The sequence below is a fragment of the Lissotriton vulgaris genome, chromosome 8, assembly GCF_964263255.1.
Source record: "Lissotriton vulgaris chromosome 8, aLisVul1.2, whole genome shotgun sequence".
In the NCBI taxonomy this organism is placed as follows: Eukaryota; Metazoa; Chordata; class Amphibia; order Caudata; family Salamandridae; genus Lissotriton; species Lissotriton vulgaris.
The window spans coordinates 579223425-579244777 of NC_141696.1; the positions used below are offsets into that span (position 1 = coordinate 579223425).

Here is a 21353-nt window from a genome sequence, read left to right on the forward strand (position 1 = left end):
TGCAGAGTTGCGGTGATGAGTACAATGGTGCAGAGTAGAATGGAGTGGTATGGAATGCAGTGACTTAGAGAGCAATGGTGTAGAGTGGCGTAGCATGTAGCAGCGTAAAGTGTAGCAGAGTAGAATATAGTGGTTTAGAGTGCAGTGATGCAGAGTAGTTCAGCACCGAAGACACCATCCGCACGATGAACTCCATCCACTCCGGATCTCCGACCGACCCCTGCCCTCACCACGTCTTCAACAAGGCCGACGCTGTCATCGCACCCCACCTGCGGGACATCATCAACACCTCCTTCAACACCGCTACCTTCCCGAATAGCTGGAAGCACGCCGAACTCAGCGCTCTACTAAAGAAGCCATCAGCCGACCCCACCGACCTCAAGAACTACCGCCCCATCTCGCTGCTCCAGTTTCCTGCAAAAGTCATCGAGAAGACCGTCAACATGCAGCTGGCCGCCTTCCTCGAGACGAACGGATCCCTCGACCTCTCTCAGTCTGGCTTCCGGGCCAACCACAGCACAAAGTCCGCCCTGATCGCAGCCACCGATGACATCCGAGCCCTGCTCGAAAACGGAGAAACAGCGGCCCTCATCCTCCTAGACCTCTCCGGGGCCTTCGACACTGTCTGCCACCGTACCCTAGTGCGGCGCCTCAGCAACGTCAGAATCCAGGAGAAGGCACTGGAATGGATCATCTCGTTCCTCGCCGGAAGGACACAGAGTCCGCCTCCCCCCGTTCAGATCAGAAGCCACCGAAGTCATCTGCGGCATTCCCCAAGGCTCCTCGCTCAGCCCAACCCTCTTCAACGTCTACATGAGCCCCCTCGCAGCCATCGCACGCCAACACAACCTCAACATCATCTCCTACGCCGACGACACCCAGCTGATCCTCTCCCTCACCAACGACCCCGCCACCGCCAGAGCCAACCTACACGAAGGGATGACAGACGTAGCCAAGTGGATGATGAACAGCCACCTGAAACTGAATTCGGACAAGACGGAAGTCCTCATCCTGGGATCTTCACCCCCCGCCTGGGACGACTCCTGGTGGCCCCCCACCCTGGGCAACGCACCCAAACCAACAGACCACGCACGCAACCTGGGCTTCATCCTGGACTCCTCCCTCTCCATGACCAGACAAGTCAACGCCGTCTCCTCGTCGTGCTTCAACATCCTGCGCATGCTACGTAAGATCTTCCGGTGGATCCCCACCGAGACCAGGAAGACGGTCACCCAGGCCCTCGTCACCAGCCGTCTGGACTACGGAACTCCCTCTACGCCGGAACCACCGCCAAACTCCAGAAGAGACTCCAGCGGATTCAGAACGCCTCTGCACGACTCATCCTGGACATCCCCCGACGCAACCACATCTCCGGACACCTGAGAGATCTGCACTGGCTCCCGGTCAACAAGAGAATCACCTTCCGTCTCCTCACCCACGCACACAAAGCCCTACACAACCAAGGCCCAGGATACCTCAACAGCCGCCTCAACTTCTACGCCACCACACGCCAGCTTCGATCGACCGGCCACGCCCTCGCCTCCGTCCCCCGCATCCGAAGAGCCACCACAGGAGGAAGGTCCTTCTCCTACCTGGCCGCCAAGACTTGGAACTCCCTCCCGACCCACCTCCGCCTGACCCAGGACCACCTTGCCTTCAGGAAGCAGCTCAAGACCTGGCTGTTCGAGCAGTAGCGGACCCCCCCTCCCCTAGCGCCTTGAGACCCTCCGGGTGAGTAGTGCGCTATATAAATGCTTTGAATGATTGAGTTGGCGTAGAGTGCATTGGCATGCAGTAGAGGGGTGCAAAGTAGAGAGGCATATTGTGAAATGGCGTAGAGGTCAGTGTGCAGTGGTTCACAGTAGATAAGAGTGGTGTATAGATATTGAGTGCATTGGCGTAGATTGGGGAAAACAGAGTGCAGTGGGGTACAGCAGAGTGGCACAGAGTGCGGTGTTGCAGAGTGCAGTGGCGTAGAGTAGGGCGAGGTAAAGTTGCATAGAATACAGGTACACTGAAGTGGTACAGAGTAGACTAGCATAGAGTGCAGTGGTGTAGAATACATTAGTTTTGAATAAAGTGTTGTAGAATGCAGTGGCAGAGTGCAGCAGCGTAGAATAGAGTGGTGTATAGTGGTATGACACAGGATAGATTAGAGAGGAGTGGCGTAGAGTGGAATAGATCGGCATATAGTGTAGTGGCATACAGTAGACTGCTTCAGAGTACAGTAAAGCCTTTGTTAACAGACTGGTTGAGATGGGGAACTTTTACTTATGAGTTGTGAAAACAATGCTCATAAATAGGAAAGTTTTTGGAAGCCTCTTGTGACCCTGATTGAAAGGAGAGATATTTTAAAATTGGAAACGTCCTATGATTATGGTTGAGGAGATGCTGGAAAACGTGGTTATAACAACCTAAATGGTAAGCAACCACATAATATATGTCAGATGTAGATCATAAGTGGTCTGGTAGAGATAGATATGTGTCACCAAACCTACTTCAGATGGTAAAGAGAACTAAAAAAACACATCAACAAAAAAATGTACTTTAACTATGTGAAAGACATAAAATAGCTAAAAAAACACATTTGTCTTAAAACAAAGACAACTTTAAACCGCATCTTAAAACCAAGTCTACCCCCAGGGCACAACATGCTCTCCATCCACCGTAGCTACAACTGACCAACCATTTTCCATATGGTCGCGCTGGTAAAATGTGAAAAGCATTCATACTCCAGAGTCCAATAAAGAGTCTGCAGCACACATTTCTAACCAATTGAAGCCACTTACCTACGGTAACACATTATATGGTAGAGGCTCTATCTAGCTGCAGGTTCCTTACATTTGAATTTTCCAGACGACATGCTAGATTAGGAAACTTTTACTCAAGAAATACCCCTTGTGCTTGTCATCAGGTGGCCCCATTTGGCTCTGCGTGACGTCGTTGACATCATTAGTGCCTGCTAGGACGTCACAGTCACATATGTGCCACCCAGGCACGCGGACGTCAGAACTTTACATTTTTTCCAAGCCAGAAGCGCAGAGCCATGAAGTAACAGATGAAAACATGTGCAAAACTAGGGCCCTGAAAAATGTAGTAACCCCAGCCCTTACAAAATCAATCCGCAAAGCGGGGAGGCATGGGTGGACCTTTAAGAAATCTGCATCTAGACAAGAGTTTCTACCAGATAATGCAGTACCGAAGATAAGTCACATGTTCATCTGAAAGAGACGTCTAGCTGCAGATGCCTTACCTTTGAATTAGATACCCAAGCCATACACTCCTGGCGGTGGGTTGCGAACCAATTCCTCACACAAGGAAGTCCTGCAGGACCGAACTGGCAAAATACCAGTTCCTGCAGACCGGACTGTCCAAGCAGTAGTGCTTGGCAAACTAGTGCAAAGATACCCATGTTGCTACTCCACAAATGTCCAGGACTGGGACACCCCGAGCCAAGGCCGTAGTGGCAGCATTTCCCTTTGTGGAATGGGCCCTTAATCCCTTAGGGGCTGCTTCTTAGCCAGGGCACAGCAGATCTTAATGCAGAGAACTACCCAGCGAGAAATGGTCCTTTTCTGCAATGCACTGCCTGACCCTTCTAAGCTCCCTCGTACCCCACAAAGAGTTAGTAATCCACCCTGAACTCTTCTGCAGTCAAGGTAGAATGACAATACTCTTTTGGGTACAGTCAGCGGAGACGCTCCTCTTACTTAGAGGGATGCGGAGGAGCAAAGCAGGTACGCAGCGTGACAGACTGACCCAGATGGAATGGGGCCACCACCTTCGGAAAGAATGAAGCATTACTTTATCTGGAAAGGACATCATATAAGTAGGCGTACAAGATCTTGTCTGCAACTCACTCACCATCCAGGCAGATGTTTTCGCCACCAGAAAGGCTGTCTTGATGGTAAGCAGCTAGAGGGGACAGTTGTGTAAAGGATCAAAGGGAGCACAAATAAGAAAAGTGAGGACCAAATTATGGTTCCACTGCGGCATAACAAGGGGCGTGGGAAAAACCAATTGTGCCAGCCTCTTCAAAACACTATTTACAATTGGAGACCTAAAGAGAGAGGGTTAGTCTGGCAATCGCAAAAAAGCAGATAGAGCAGAAAGATACACAACGCAGAGTCCTGCTGGGCAAGGGTTAGAAGGAATAGAAGAACAGAGGAAAGTGAACCAGAAAGATGGTCAAAAGATCTTTCCGTACAGTATAATAAAAATTTCTGCCAACGGCAGGCGTATACGGTCTTAGTGGAGGGGCGCCTGGCTGCCAAAATAACGTTGCACACTTCAGAAGGAAGGTAAAAAGCCATCATCTACTGCCGCTCAATCTTCATGCATGGAAGTAAAGAGTGGAAAGGTTCGGGTGGAGACCCTCTCCTGCTACTGCGACAGAAGATCCTCCCGAAGGAGCAGCTTGATCAGAAGATAGATGCTCATTTTCGAAAGCGCTGAATACCAGCCTAGAGCCACAAGAATGACTCGGCCCAGTCGTTCCTGATCTTCTCAGAACCCTGGGCAGGAGCGGTATGGGCTCTAATGCGTACAGCTGGCCTGAGCACCAGTCGCGACGAAAGGCGTCGCTGAGCGATAGCAGCCTTAGAAACTCCAGCGTGCAGCATTGCTGACACTGAGCGTTCTCTTCAGAGGTGAACAGATCTAACTAAAGTTGTCCCCAATGCTGAAAGAGACCTTGCGCCACCTCCAACTGGAGACGTTATTCGTGATCTGCTAGGCATCGATGGCTGAGTTAGTCCGCCCTGGGATTCAGAGAACCTTCCAGGTGTTGAACCACCAGGCTTATGCCCTGCTGTTCTAGCCATGTCCAGAGACCCAGGGCCACTCGACATAGGGTCCATGACCCCACCCCGCCCTGCTTGCTACAGTACCACATGGTGGTAGTGTTGCCCATGAACACCAGCACTAACTTCCCCTTGACTGAGGGAAGAAATGCCTTCAATGCCAACCAAATCACTCGAAGCTCCAACAAATTGACGTGGAGCCCGATTCCAACAGAGACCAGTATCTCCTGATGTCCACCTCTCCCAGATGGCCACCCCATCCCAGAAGTGACGCATCTGTCACAACTGTGAGATCTGGTTGGGTAAGGGAGAAGGGTCTGCCGCTGACCCAAACGCAGTTAATCAACCACCACTGCAGATCTCTCACAGTTCCTTCCGAGATCAGGACCATGTCGGTGAGATTTTCCCGATGCTGTGCTCAATTTAACTTCAGGTCCAACTGCAAAGCCTGCATACGCAATCTGGCATACTTTACCAGCAGGTGGCCCTGAGGCCCAACAGCCTCAGAGTCAGTCTCATCCGAAATCCAGGATAGAGGCTGAAACATCGGAATCATATCCTGAATATCCTGAACTCTCTGCAAGGGAGGATAGGCCCGAAATTGCACTGTGTCCAGAACAGCGCTGATGAAAGGGAGCATCTAAAAAGTAGTCAGGTGTGACTTTGACGCATTTATACAGAACCCCAGCAAATGCAGAAGGTTTGCCGTAGTCTGAAGGTGGGAGAAGACAGCCTGGGGCGAGAACGACTTCAACAGCCGGTCATCGAGGTAGGGGAAGACTGACCCATAAACCTGCGCAGATGAGCTGTCACCACCACCATCACCTTGGTGAACACCAGATGGGTGCTGGTAAGGCTGAAGGGGAGCACGGTAAACTGAAAGTGCTTGCGTCCTACCTTGAACCGCAGGCAACGCCTGCGACCCGGCAGAATGGGGATGTGAAAATATGCATCCTGCAGGTCCAATGCTACCAATCCAGTCTTCTTGGTCTAAGGCAGACAAGACCAGAGCTAAAGTAAGCATCTTGAACTTCTTGAGGAAGAGATTGACGGTCCGAAGATCTTAAATGGGCCATAGCCCCTTATTCTTCTTTGGAATCAGCAAGTAGCGGGAATAACAGCCACTGCCTACTTCTGAATCCGGGACCCTCTCTATAGCTCCCTGTTGGCGCAATTTTAAATGATCCTCCGTCAGCCGTTCTAAATTTGGCAGAAAGAGAGGAGGAAAAGAAAGGAAAGGTGGAGAATAGCTCTCCTGAATGATCTGCAAGACCCACTTGTCCGATGTTATGGACCTCCAGTGAGGGAGATGATGATGGAATCCCCCGCCAAATCGAGTGGCGTGGTCTTGCAGAGTCAGACTAGGAGTGCATGGTGGCTACGGCTGTGGAGGATAGGATGGCCGATGACTTCTGGCTTCCATTCCTTGGCCGCAATGAACCAGGTCCCCATACAACTTGGAAAGTCTGTGCAGGGTGGTGGCTGGAATAGGGCTGGCGCGGTGGAAACCCCTTCCATTGCCACGAAAAGGGCGAAAGCTAGACTGGGCACGAGGTATAGAAGAGAGGCCCAAGGATCTGGCCAGCTTGAGAGTCCTTGAACCTCACTATGGCCAAGTCTGCCTTCTCCCCAAAAGAAGTGATCCATCAAACTGTATGTCCATCAATTGTCGGAGAAGCCAGTTGTCCGAAGCCAGGTATAGCGTTGCAAGATCATGGTCGATGAAATTGTTCTGCCCTGCAAATCAGTTGTGTCAAGGCCACACCTTATGGTGAATTTTGCTGCAGCTCTTCCGTCCTTAATCGCCTGACAGAGCAAAGCCCGGCCCTCTCCCAGGAATTGTGGCAGCACTTGCACAACCATTTCACAAAGGGAGTGGAAGAAAGGCTCAATAAGCATGTAGTATTCACCGACCGCAATGCCAGGCTGGAGGAAGAAAACATCTTCCCAAGTGCTTCCAGCCTCTAGGATTCCCTATCCGGAGGGTTGGAAGGGAACGCACCCTGGGAGGTACAAGCCTGCACCACCAAGCTTTCAGGGTTAGGGTGTTGACTGAGGAACGTTGGGTGATGGCGGTGTGCAATTGTCCTACTCACAGGATCCCCTGTGCTAGGCTTGGCCCACGTGCCTAGAAGGACATCAGTAAGTGCTTCATTGAAGGTCAAAAGGGGTTCAGATGTGGAAGCCCCAGGTTGAAGAACACTGGTCAGGAGATAAGTCCTGACCTGCATAGAGAGCAACTCTAGTCCTAGGGACCTCGGCTGTCCTCTTAACCACCATGCATAAGATGCTCCCTCCTCCGTAGCGACAGTTGGAGGAGAGAGCATGCCAGTATCTGGGGAACTGTCCAGTCCACTGGCCTCCTCAAGTTCCCCACACCTGTCCAACTGCTGAGCAGAATCATCCTAGTGTTCCAAAGGGTTCATAGACTCCTCTCAATCCTATCCCGAGCCAAAAACATAATCAAAATGTTCAAACGACAAAATAGAACCCATGGGTTCAATCAGCATCGAGTGACAATTCCAGGTCCGTGTCGTCAGAGATAAAGATGGGGTTTGCACCGCTGGTGGGCGCTGGTGGCACCGAAGGCACAGACTTCGGGTCCGATGCTGGGATAGGTCGCAATGGCACCACCAGCTTCGTCCTGGATCCGGGATCGGATCCCTGTGGCCTCACCGGTGCCGTGGCCGGAGTGGACAGCGTCAAATCCGATGAGGCCCCTTCCGACCCTGTGTGGCCCAGGGTCTCACCAGTGGGGTCAGCCCGCTCAAATACGCGGTGCATTACCTCGTAAAACTCTTTCATTTGAGCGGGGTCGCTCCAGCTCCAGGAATGGGAGGGAGGCACGAAGTCGACCCTGGCTCTGGCTCCGCAGAGCCATGCCTAAAGTGTCAGTGCTCCTTAACCTCGTTCGTCGCCGGACGACAGTTGAGGTGAAGATGAAGTTCGCTTGGTCTTCTTCTTGTGCCTCTTTCCAGAGTGTCCCGACGACCTTGAGTGAGATGAAGAGGAGTTTGGGCTCTGGGATCGGTTCAGCGACCTCTTCTTCGGTCGGGACAGGACGTCCGCTGAGTCTCGCTGAATGGTGTCGACTGCTGGACTGCAAGAAGCTTCATAGCCAGCTCCCGCAAGGCCTTCAGAGCCATTGCCTGACAGTCCGAGCACAACTTCGAGCTCTGGTTGCGCTTGAGACACCAGAGACAGACGAGGAGGGGGCTGGTAACCGACATCATACAGTGATAGGAGCTGCACGGTTTAAACCCTGTCTTCCTCAAAGACATCCTCGCACACAATGTGAATTTTTTTTTTACAAACTTGAGAAACAGTCTAAAACAATTCTGTCAAAAAGCAAAAGAGGGGTAGCTCTTCCCAGATGGGTGCTCAACTGGCGCAGAAAGAAAAGTACTGACATCTGCGCACCTGGGTGGCGCATATATAGGTGACCGTGACGTCATAACTGACGCTAATAATACCGAACATGTCAAGCAGAGCAGAATGGAGCCACCCATTGGCAGGCGAAGGGGGTATTGTGGGAGCAAAAGTTTCCAGATCCAGCCGGACGACTGGGAAATTAAAAGGTAAGGAATCTGCAGCTAGTAGTCTATCAGATAATATATAAAACTGTGGCATCAATCCTCTCTCAATCAGGTGCGCCCCTCAGCGTGGTGTATTCGGAGTGTTACCCAACAGTAAGCATCTTATCTCATGGAAGGCGAGACTAACTACAAATCTGTCATTCACCACATGAACTTGGCAGTGCCTTTCAACGTGGGAGTTGGGCCGTGTGCTTTCCTGGGTCCTGAAACATATTCCCCATGATTCAAAAGCCATCAAACCTTCCCTCAGTGATCAAAGTCCTTACATAAGTTTCACTATCTTTCTTAAAGGGATTATCTTATATCTTGTTCCCAGGTTCACTTCTCTTTTGGCTGCTTCGGTTTTAGGTTCTGTGGTCTCTGATCTTCCCTAGATATCTCCACCTCACTGGCAAATACGATGCCTCACATGAATTCACAAAGAATCACACTCTGTTTGCATCAAAAAAGTTTTATTTTGAGGGACCATTACCACCTACTTTACATTCATGTCAAATGACTCCTCAAATTAACTTGCTGTGTATAGTTTGGGACTATAAGCAATTTATCAAGCCATTCCAGCAGTTGGAGGAGAGCATGCCAGTATCTGGGGAACTGTCCAGTCCACTGGCCTCCCCAAGTTCCTCATACCTGTCCAACTGCTCTGCAGAATCATCCTAGTGTTCTAAAGGGTTCATAGACCCCTCCCAATACTATCCCGAGCCCAAAACTTTGCTGTTGAGATGTCACATACCACCTGGCAATTTATGGTGGTAAGCAAGTGAGGATTGAGGGTTGGGCGGACTACTCTGTAGGCTAGACATCACACTTTAATCTAATTGTATCCTCGAGGGAAGCCAGTGAGTGACGTGGTCAAACTTTCTAGACTATGAGACAAATCTAGCAGTGGAATGTGGAACAATTCTGAGTATGAACACAAAGCCCACAAGCTACTGAAAAGTAGTTTGGCAGACTTTAGTCACAATTTCTATCTTAATCCCATCTGTCAGGAACAGATTCATGTTTTGCCTTTGGTTTTTTAGATAGGCCCAGACACCGAATGATGTTCCTGTCTGAAGGCCTTTCAGGGTTCTCTGTTCTAAATTAGATTGTCTGTGGCCTGTCCAGCACCACAGCCATTTGGGCTTGCAGTTCTCAAACCTTTTTCACATCCTGGCACCCGCACCGTGCAGCACCACCTGTGCGTCTGTGTCCACTTGACCGCTGCTGCTCGTAGTTCAAGGCCAGTGGTAGGCCGTAAGTGTTCTGAGCTTGCTCTGATCCTTTTTGCCTTGTCAGCCTCATTGTTTTTCGTGTGCCTGATCCTGTATTGTTTTTATCATTTCTGTATCTTTTTTGCCCCGTCTCTGTTGTTGCTCCATTATTCGGTTTTCTCCCCTTTCTTTGCCTTCTGTAACCCGCTTCCGTTTCCGCCGCTGCGTCCCCGACCCCCGGCGCGCCCATTCACTGCCCCGCTCCCGCCTCCCAGAAGCTCCTCCCTCCCACCTCCCCTTATATCGTGGCCGCGGGCGCACAGAAGGCAAGCCCGTCCGCGCCTGGACTACTCCCAGCGCCAGGACCCCTGGCCCGCGGGAACGCCATGATGCCCATCTCCGCTACGACGCCAGCACCATCCACGCACTCAACACCGGACGATCACACTCCTGCTTCCTGGCCGCTCCGAAGTGCACACAAAGGATTGAAAGCTGTTTCTGAGTGGATGAAGAACAGCTGTCTGAAGCTTAACTCATACAAGACAGAAGTCCTAATCCTCGGCTCCACCCCCTCGCATTGGACGAATCCTGGTGACCTACCGCACTGGGAAAAGTACCCACACCCACTGACCACGCACGCACCCTGGGTTTCATCCTCGACTCCACCCTCACCATGTCAATACAGGTCAACGCCGTCTCGTTGTCCTGCTTAAACACCCTCTGCATGCTTCGCAAGATCTACAGGTGGATCCCCACCGAAACAAGAACAGTCACTCAGGCCCTCGTCAGCAGCATGCTGGACTACGGAAACGCCCTCTACGGAGGAGCCTCGGCCAAACTCCTGAAACGACTACAACCCATTCAGAACGCCTGCGCACACTTGATCCTCACATCCCTCGCCACAGCCACATCACACCCTACCTGAGAGACCTGCACTCGCTTCCCGTCAACAAGAGGATCACCTTCAAGCTCCTCACCTATACACACAATGCACTCCACAACACCGGACTGGCATACCTCAAGAGATGACTCACCGTCTGCACCCCGAACCGCCAGCTCCGCTCCGCCAACCTCTACACCATCCCCCGCATCCGAAGAGCGACCGCCGGTGGCAGATCGTTCTCCCACCTTGCTGCCAAGACCTGGAACACCCTTCCCACCCTCCTACGGCAGACCCAGGACCTGCTAACCTTCAGAAGACTTCTCAAGACCTGGCTATTCGAGCAGTAGTAGATACCCCCTCCCCCCAGCTCCTTGAGACCCTCACAAGTGAGTAGTGCGCTTTACAATTGATCCTGACAACTTTCTTTTAAGTCTTACTTATCATATCTGAATAGCTGCCATTTTCTTGAACTCTTTTTTTTAAATCAGATTAACTAATTTGCCCAATGGGTTTCTCCCAAAAAATGTTTGCAAGCTTTGTATGGCTCTCAGTACTTCTATAAGAAAACAAGTTACTTACCTGTAACTTTGGTTCCCAGCATTGGTAACTTTCATAGATTACCATGCTTTTGTATCATTCCCAGTCGTCGGAATGGGAGTCTCGGTAACCAAATAACACAGCAGTAGGTACAAAAGAGAAAGAAAAAGGCCTAGGCCTCATTCCCTTTTGTAGCATATCCGCCTCTTTTTGTAAAAGAGATCAAACTAAGCATCAGCCAATCAGAAGAGTCTCACCCCATAGAACCCTCCTGAAGGAACCTCAGAGCCTCAGATTTTCGTAGCCGTTGTGTAACAGTCACCATATCTGCTGAAGGCTGAGCTTTCCTCGGGGAGGTGGGTGGGCGCATGAGAATCTATGAAAGTTACCAATACTGGGGAACCAAAGTTACAGGTAAGTAACTTGTTTTCTTGCCCCAGTATTGGAACTTTCATAGATTCCCATGCTTTTGTATTAGAGTAGCAAGCAGTCAGCAATAAAAACACATTTTGTGGCATAAACATATATTGCAATAGCCATCATTACATGAAGATACAAAATGTGCAGACAAAAGGAAGGTGGGATAGAAAGAAAAGCTCACCAATTAGTGGAAGAGGTTCCTCAGGACTGCCTGACCCACAGCCGTGTCCTCCTGTGCCAAGGATTCCAAGCAGTAATGCTTTGTAAAGGTGTGCACGCTGCTCCAAGTGTCAGCCCTGCAAATGTCTCTGATGTGCACTCCCGCGAAGAGAGCTGTTGAAGAAGCCACCGATCTTGTGGAATGCGCTCTAATTCTGCTGGTCAGCGGCTTCCCTGTTGAATGGCAATGGAGAATGGCACTGAAAATCCATCCCGCAATACTTTGTTTTGAAAGAGGGAGGCCCTTGCGAGGACCACCAAAAGCAACAAATAATTGGGAAGATTTACGAAATCCTTTGGTGCGATCCAAATAAAATTTTAAGCACTGTTGTACATCCAAAGAATGCAGTGACCTCTCCGCTGGTGTGGAAGGGTGAAGAAAGAAAGATTTAAGAATAACTGTCTCATTCAAGTGAAAGTCCGAGGGCACCTTGGGTATGACCTCGGGTTAGTCCGTAGGATTACTGTATTCCTTTTGAATTGGAGAAACGGTTCCTGAATTGTGAGAGCCTGCAACTCCCCAATGCGTCTTGCCGATGTGAGGGCAAGAAGGAGAGCCAAAATCCATGAAAGGAATTTCATGTCCGTTCGATGTATTGGTTCAAATGGGGCTTTCATGAGCTGTGTGAGGACCAAATTCAGTTGCCAAGTAGGAGGCGGAGGCCTCACCGGGGAATAGACACAGAACAATCCTTTAAGAAACTGTTTAATTATTCTAGAAGACCAAAGAGAAGGTCCAGACGCAGAACGTCTGTACCGAGAAATCGCTGCCAAGTGAACTTTTATGGATGAATGGGCCAGCCCTGTCTTAGCTAAGGACAAAAGATAAGGCAGAAGTTGATGAGGTTGAGAAGAGAAAGGGTCAACACCTTCTTTCTTGCACCAAATGCAAAATCTTTTCCATTTGAAACAGTAAGTCTTATTCGTGGAAGGAGCTCTAGTCTGGGAGAAAACTTCTCTTATTTAATTTGAGATAGGAAGGTTCATGAATTCTCGCTGCTCAGGAGCCATGCTGTCAAGTACAATGAAGCTGGGTCCGGATGCCAAATTTGCCCCTCGGACATTGTGAGAAGGTCTGGAATGGTTCGCAAGGGAAGAGGTGGAACAAGGGACAACAGATGGAGTTCCCTGAACCAGAACTGTCTCGGCCAAGCAGGGGCTATCAAGATCATCTTGCATGGCTCTACCTTGATTTTCCTGATAAGTCTCGGGATCATTGGAATGGGGGAAAAGGCGTAAACAAATGTCCCTGACCAGGCTATCGAAAGTGCATTCCCCAATGATCCTTGATGGTGAAGCCTGCTTGCATAAGACCGGCATTTCTTGTTGGTTGGAGTGGCAAATAGATCTATTGCAGGCTTGCCCCACTGATGGAAAACCTTGTCCAGAACTCGCTGGTTCAGTTCCCACTTGCGACTGACTGAGGATAGCCTGCTTAGTCTGTCGGCATTTGTGTTTAAGATCCCTGGCAGATGTTCCACCTGCAGTGAGATCCCATGAAGAATCGCCCATTCCCAGATTTGAGCTTCCTGAGATAACGGGAGAGACCTGGTTCCTCCTTCCTTGCTTATGTAATGCATGGCCGTGGTGTTGTCCGTCCGGATGAGAACGTTCAAACCACCTAGTCGAGGGAGAAAAGCTTGTAGAGCCAGTTTGATTGCCCTGAGTTCCAAGAGATTGATGTGAAGCAGACGGTTCTGAGGTGACCAATGTCCATTGACATACAGATCCTGCAGCACTGCCCCCCAGCCGTCCAATGATGCATCCGTCGTCACAACCGGAGGAGACAGATCGCTTCCGAAGGATAGACCTTGGGACAAGTTCTCCTGCTTTGTCCACCACAAGGCCGTTTTTCTCATTGCCGAGGTGATGGTCACTTTGTCGTCGAACGAACCGTGAATCTGTCTCCACTGGATGTCCAGCTGCCCCTGAAGAGGACGCATCCTCAATCTGCAGTGTGGAATTAGAGGAATGCATGAAGAAATCACTCCTAGAAGAGACTTGTAGCGGCGTACTGAAAGACACCTTCTTCTTCTTAAGGCTAGCGCCATGGTTTGCAGTTTTTCCTGCCTCTCCAAGGTTGGGAAAGCTTTTTTGAGATTAGAGTCCAAGATGGCCCCCAGGAAGCGTGCAGTCCTGGACAGAACCAGAGATGACTTCTCCTTGTTTAGAGTGAGACCCAAATTCTGAAACAGGTTTCTACAAGCGTCAACAGCTTCCCTTGCTGCCTTCCTGGACGGAGCCTTCACAACCAGTCGTCCACGTAACGGAAGACTTGAAAGTGATTCTTCCGTAGAAACGCTGCCACTGGTGCCAGCACCTTTGTGAAGATTCTTGGGGCTGAGCGAAGTCCCAAGGGTAACACCCTGAATTGAAAGTGGCTCTTGGTTACTGTAAATCGTATAAAACTCCTGTGTGCCGGGTGAATCGGTATGTGAAAATACGCATCTTCGAGATCGAGCGTGGCCATGCAATCCCCTGGATTGATGAGACGTAGTATGTGCTGAAGTGAGACCATCCGGAAAGATAGGGAGATGAGAGGTTTTGAGCTCCCTGAGATCTAAAATGGGGCGCCATTTCTCTAGCGTCTTCTTTATCAGGAAGAACCTGGAATAGAATCCATCTCCTCTTTGGGCGGAGGGGCCCAGCTCTATAGCACCTTTCAGGAGCATTTGATGAACCTCGAGCCGCAGAAGACGCAGATGTTTCGATCGGATGGCGGTCAGGGGCTTGGATGGTGGGATTTGTGTAAATTCCAAGGTGTGGCCCTTTCGAATGATGTTTAGCACCCAACGGTCTGATGTTATCTTGGACCAATTCTGAAGGTATTGTGACACCCTGCCTCCTACTGATGATCTTGCGGAGGTGGGCACAGTAGGAAGAGCAAGGAGGCCGCTATTGCCTCTTGGACATGGCACGTCCTTGGCGAGCTTGCTTTCCTCTATTGTTAGATCTTGAGAAATTCGAGGATTGGCCTTGTCTTTGCCGATAAGGCTGGCGGTACTGTTGCGAACCTGAGCCATAGGATGAGTAACGTTGCTGCTGGTAAGAGCTTCCGTACGTGGTACGCTTGCTTCTGGAACCTCTGAATGGAGCTTTACGGTACCGAAGCGTACCCAGAAACTTAGCTGTCTCAGTGTCCTTTTTAATATCCTGGAGAGTGTCATCTATTAACTTTCCAAACAAAGCATCTCCCTCGAAAGGTAGATCCAGGATCTTATTCTGGATTTCGGGTCTGAACCAATTCGCTTTGAGCCATCCCTGGCGACGAAGGGCTGCAGCACCCACCAATGAACAAAAAGCTGTTGTGGCGATGTCCATGGCACAGTCTATAATTTCCATTGACGTTGCTTCCCCTGCCTGTAAAATCTTCTTCGCCTCTGTTTTTGATTCTGGAGGAAGTTGATCCAGATGTGGCGAAACATCACACCATAATTGGCGATCGTACCTGCCTAATATTGCCAAGGCATTTGCTGCCCGCACCAGAAGACTAGCCATTGAAGAGAACCTCTTCCCGACGTTGTCTAACCTCCTGCTTTCTTTATCTGGAGGACTTGTCAAAGGAGCTGAAGGGTTGCTTGACTTCCTTTGTGTCGCTTGTGAAATTACCGAGTCCGGTTTTGGGTGTCCAGTCAAAGACGAAGGACCATCCTCAGGTGCTTTATATTTTTTGTCAAGGCGCGGTAGAACAGGGACCACCGTCGCTGGATTCTTCATCGCTTTAAGGCCTTCATCCCAAACATGTTGGACAATAGGGATAGATCTAGTAGTCTTTTTATAAGGCTCTTTAAAGTCATAAAAAATCATTCGGTGGTAACAGAAGGCATTGCTAGCTTGAATCTGCCAACCGCTCTCTCCATCAGCTTATGGAACCCCCCTATATCCGCTGGCGGGGAGTCCACCGGATACGGACATGGTGAAGCTGGGTCTGGGATGACATACTCGTTCCATTCTACACCTTGATCAGGTCTGCCATCAAAGTTTTGATCCTCATCCGAGGAATCATCGTGAGTGTCCAGTGGTATCGAAGGTACCTGTGGAACCGGTGTCTGCGGCTGAGATGTCACCTGAGCCGGCAATTCTGGAGAAACAACTGCAGGAGTCGCAGGGACTGGCAGGGCTTGCGCAGTCGGAACAGCAGCAGGCTGTGAACATCTAGATTTGTGATCTTGCAGCATGTTGTGGAGATCCTGCAAGAGAGAAGATGGTACAGACACCATGTCTTGCCTCGAATATTGTTGTGGCTGGGCAGAATGATGGTACCCACATTCCTGCTGGTAGTTCCCTTCGGAATCCGTCTCCTGGCATTTAACCATAAGCTGAGATGGACTGTTGGCATAACCATATGAGTTCTGATCATCATCCTCTGAATCGTCATCATCCTCCTCTAACAGCAAAGCTGGAGGCAAGGGGGTAACTCTCCTGGGAGACGTAATGTCAGGTGAGATTAGTCTCATAGAAATCGTAATTCTCTCGCTCCCGTCGACGATGGAGCTGATAAAACTGCTGAGTAGACTTCATCGACGAACGAACAATCGTCGACGAGATGGGCGTCGTCGACGCCGAGACCGTCTCCGCTCCTGCTGTCGTCGTCAATGTTGTCGTCGACGAAGCCCTCGAAGCCGACACTGTCATCATCACCACCGTCGACGAGCTCTTCGTCGGCGCTGTCGATCCCGTCAATGTCAATTGTACCGTGGACGGGTCCGTCGACGCTACCATTTTAAGCTTAAGCTTCGACGCCTTCATCTGCGTCGTCGACGGCTTGGAACTCTTGTCAGACTTCCCAGAAGACTGAGAAGAAGGTCTTTTGAAGGCTGTATCAGTCTTCATTCCAGAAGAAGGTGTAGATGGTCCTTCCCTCTTTTCACCATGGTGAGGAGCTTCGACCGGACCTTGGCTCTCAGACTCTCTGGGGTCTTTTTTGAGGCCTTAGAAGGACGCTCCATAGAAGAAGGGGAAACCCTACCCCTTTTTGACCGACCTTCTTGAAGATGAGGCTGAATAAGAGTCTTCACTGTCACTGGATACTGTGTCTTTCCTGGACTTCAACTTCTGGAACCAGGTAAGAAGCCTACCCTCACGATCCCGGAGGGTCTTGGTAGAAAAGGTGCGGCAGATCTTGCAGTCTGCAGCCTTATGATCTGGATAGAGGCAATAAATACAATCTTTATGCCCATCCTCGAAAAACAATCTTTTCTTGCCACAGGTGGAACATGGCTTGAAAATCACCTTCTTCTTCTCCTTATCAGACATCCTGAAAGGGACAGCCAACAATTCTGAAGAGAAATCCTGAAGAAAACTTCTGAAAAGAGTAGAGATTGAGCATAGCTCAAAGGAGACCCCCTAAGCACAACGTGAGGTAGAAAATCTGAGGCTCTGAGGTTCCTTCAGGAGGGTTCTATGGGGTGAGGCTCTTCTGATTGGCTGATGCTTAGTTTGGTCTCTTTTACAAAAAGAGGCGGATATGCTTCAAAAGGGAATGAGGCCTAGGCCTTTTTCTTTCTCTTTTGTACCTACTGCTATGTTACTTGGTTACCGAGACTCCCATTCCAACGATGGGGAATGATACAAAAGCATGGGAATCTATGAAAGTTCCAATACTGGGGCGACATAAGCTACTTCACGATTTCTGTCAGTAGTTTGTCTCTTCTTGCTGCTGCCTCATCCACTAGGCCTTTCCCCTCAGTCATCTGAGTGTACAAAAATGCACATAAGTTTACATTCAACTGAAGTCATGTAGATTAAACTGTTTCTGGGTGCCATTGAAACTTCTCTTAAAGGTCTCTCAAACCATGCCCTCTAGTAAGGTCTAAATTACTTTGACAAATTCTGCATTCTGAGCAGTAATGGGCATCAGATGAAAGGTTTGAAATGGGATGGAAAAGAGGAATTCTGCAGGGACATCACAGAGCTCCAAGATTTTACATTGGTTTAAGTTGCTTCCTCTATACGTTCCCTTCACGGGTTCACACTTTATAGCTGCTCGACAACTGGGCATGTGCTATAGGTTTCCCTTTAATGAAGCACAAGGCACTGGTTCAACAACAAACAGCACACCAATTATGTTTTTATCAGTTTTTAGTCTCCTTTAGCATAAATCCAAGAGCTTCCATGCGTTGTGAAGCAAGTTCACATGTAAGCATCATTTAAAGCACTTGCTACTTCAAGGGCAGCAGACGCATTTACAGGCGGACCATAAGAAAAAATCTGTTCCTTTTGTTATCTGATGTCTTTTGAAAGAGGCAAACTGGCCTCCATGCATCACAACGATGGTAAATAAAGCCAGCTCTCTAATCCTTGGTATTAAATTATTCTAAACCAACATCGATTCATTTCAATCCGATGGCAGTTACAAATGTATGCGACAATTAAATAAAAACAGGCATATGATTCACACACAAAAAACGTGCACAGAAACATTGCTTTAAGGAAATAAAGGTGAAAGGGAATGGTGAAATTAGAGTAAATGTTGTGTTAATGTGCTGGATTAGCACTACTAGTTAACAGTGTGGTAATTGTTTTAATAGCTACTAATGTAGACAGTAACGTTTGGCTAATCTCTTTCTGTACCTGAAAATGCACAAAAGTGTAATATTTTCAAAAGTAAATAACTATTTTCCACATCACATTCATTTTAAGTAGTTTGTCACCTCAGTTTGACAATGTCCATTGTAAGCCATTCGAATAGAAATAGTGTCCTTACCTCTGTTATAACAGCAGAAATAGGTTGAAAAGGATTTACTGTGACAAGTTCGGTATCCTCCTCTCCCATAACAGTTCTTCCTTCCCGTTCAGCTTCTTCTTTTTCTTGTTGATCTCTAGTATTAGAAGGGAATATTCCATTAGTAGACTGTAATTCACAATACAGAATTGAATGAAGAGAGGAAAAAATAAAGAAATGGGAAAGAATGATGACATTCATAAAAATCACAAATTAAAATCTCAAAATTAGTAGAAAATAAATGTCACATTTATGAAGCGCAAAAACAAGCATGTTAAATACAAAATAATTATTTTGCCTCTTATCTAAATCAATGTCTGCAGACTGACTACACCAGCAATTCACAATCTTTTCCACGAGGAAGAACCCCTAAAATACATTCTCATGTCCAGATGAAATTTATATTAAAAGACCGGTTATTGATTTGAGCTTATGAGCAGGGAAAAATGAAGCATTTTCCTATCTTTGTTTAGTATAATCTTTTTAGGTATCAAATTAAAATAAAGTCTAATTAATGTTATGTTATGTTATCCAGAATTTTATAGAGCACTCAGCTATTCAGACAGAGTGTCCCGGCGCTATCGGACCCGGCAAGGCACAGAGCGAGGAAGAAGGGGGAATTATTGGCCAAACAGCCAAGTTTTAAGATCTTTTCTGAAAGACAGCAAGGTGTCAGCCTGCCTTATTGACATCGGTAGTGCATTCCAAGCCCGTGGCGCAAGGTACTTAAAAGAGCGACGCCCGCACCGAGCACGCCTAATTGGCGGGACCGCGGCCAGTGACAGAGATGCAGAGCATAAAGCTCTGGATGGGTGATGAAAACTAATCCTATTTCTGAGGTAGCAGGCGCCAGTACCATGCAAGGCTTTGAAAGCTATTGTGAGAGCCTTGAAGGCAATGCGTTTCCGTATAGGCAACCAATGAAGGGATTTCAGAAGTCCTGCGGCACCAGATCTCCGGCTCAAGCCAAAAATTGCTTGTGCCGCAGAGTTCTGCACCACCTGTAAACGCGACAGGAGGATTTTATGAAGGCCCAGATATAAAACATTTGCATAGTCCAGCCTTGAGCCTATCAAGGATTGAACCGTAGTCTTCCTATGGGCAATGGATAGGAGTGGAAGGAATTTTTTCAACATTTTTAAAAGACCGAAACACTGTCCAACCAGGCCCAGAATCTGGGATTTAAAAGTGAGACAAGTGTCCATTTTCACTCCAAGATTCTTGGCCACCACGGTGTCAGCGGAAGGTGGAAACATGGCCACGGGCCACCAGGACTTCCAGCACGGGACTGGAGGGCATCCAAAGAAGAGAACCTGAAATTTATCAGAGTTGCACTTCAACTGGTTCAGTTGGAACCATGCAAAGATAGCCTCCAGGCAGCTCTTAATACGCTCTCCAGGCAGTTCTTAATACGCTCTCCATTGAAGTCCATATTACCTTCGCACGTGAAAAGAAGCTGGGTATCATCGGCGAATTAGACAATCCGGGCACCATAAGATTCAGCCAGCGCCGCCAGAGGGGTTATATAGATGTTGAAAAGAGTGGGGCTTAAAATAGACCCCTGGGGAACTCCCACCTCCAGAGGTGGCACTACAGCTGAATACGGAGAGGCCCAGACTGTCTGTTGGCGGTCAGAAAGAAAAGACTCAAACCATTTGAACACCGTCCATTCTACCCCGATCTCCAAGAGTCTTGCAAGGAGGCGGTTGTGGGGGACGGTGTCGCCGCCGATAGATCTAATAACACCAGCAAAGCTTTTCCTCTGCCATCCTGGACCTCTTTGATGGCCTCCGACATTTCTAGCAGTGCCGTTTCGGGACTCATGTTTGCCCGAAAACCGGACTGGGTGTGATGGAGGACACCATGTGTCTACACAAAGTCCGCGAGAACGGATTGTACATGCTTTTCCACGACCTTCGCCAGGGCCGGGAGCAGGGAGATAGGCCTATAGTTCGCATGGATGCTAGAGTCAAGGGTAGGCTTTTTCAAGAGGGGCAGAACCAGCGCTTGTTTCCAAGCCTGTGGCACCATACCCATCTCAAGAGAGTGATTTAAAATCGGGTTGATGATGGGGTTAATAACGTGCAATTTTGGCTAGAAACTTTGCGGGACAGGGGTCCAGCGGGGAGCCGGATTTCATTTTAGATAAAAAATCCAACGAAGCTTTAGGCCTGAGAGGCGGGAAGTTAGACAGTAATGGCCGCCCTGAGGCTGGCAAAGACACCAGGGGCACGAGGTTGGCAACTTCCACCGGTGCAACCGGCACAAAGGAAGCCTGAATGCTCTGAATTTTATGGGCAAAAAAACCTGGCAATCGGGTGACCCAGGGTTCAGAGAAAGAGAACTTGGATGTAATGGAAACGGGCGATGTGAATTCTTTCACAATCATAAAGATTTCCTTGCTGGTGCTAATAGCCTCATCAATCCTCCTAGGAAAGTAGGATTTCTTCTCCAGATAGATTTCTTTATGATAAGCCCCAACGCAAAATCTATAGGCTTCCTTTAGTGGTTCCTCATAGTTTGATCGCCATGCTCTTTCGGCCTTCTTACAGTGCCTGCGACTGATGTTAAGCGCCGATGTAAACCAAGGTGCTGAGGTTCGAGTAGAGTTTTTATGAGCCAACTGGGGAGGAGCTAGCTTATCAAGGCACTGCACAAGCCACGTTTGAAAGCGCTCTAGATCTTCCTCTAGGTCGCCGGTGAACGAGCAGGGATGTACCTTCAGGTACTGTGTTATCAAATCCGGTGACACCTTGTAGAAAGCACGAGAGATTTGGGATTGACGAGCAGGGCCCCTAGGGGTGGCCCTGGATTTATATAGAATATCAAAATTCACCAGCATGTGGTCTGACCACAGCACTGGTTTAGGATCAGCTGTTATAATTGGAGTATTGGAAAATATTTGATCCAATGTGTGGCCTTTATTGTGCGTGGGGGATGCAAGGTAAGGCAGCAAGCCCAATGGCTTCGTGATATCTA

The 21353-nt window shown here is 48.9% G+C and overlaps 1 protein-coding gene across 2 annotated transcripts in view; it reads right to left on the reverse strand.

Moving 5' to 3' along the window:
- The window catches only part of ARL13B (ARF like GTPase 13B), an 836406-nt gene that overhangs the window by 91701 nt on the left and 723352 nt on the right, over positions 1-21353 (reverse strand). For both annotated transcript variants that reach the window (XM_086934423.1, XM_086934422.1), the window contains exon 7: positions 18357-18471. In XM_086934423.1, coding sequence (XP_086790549.1) covers positions 18357-18471 — 115 coding nt within the window. The remainder of the gene's footprint in view (positions 1-18356; positions 18472-21353) is intronic.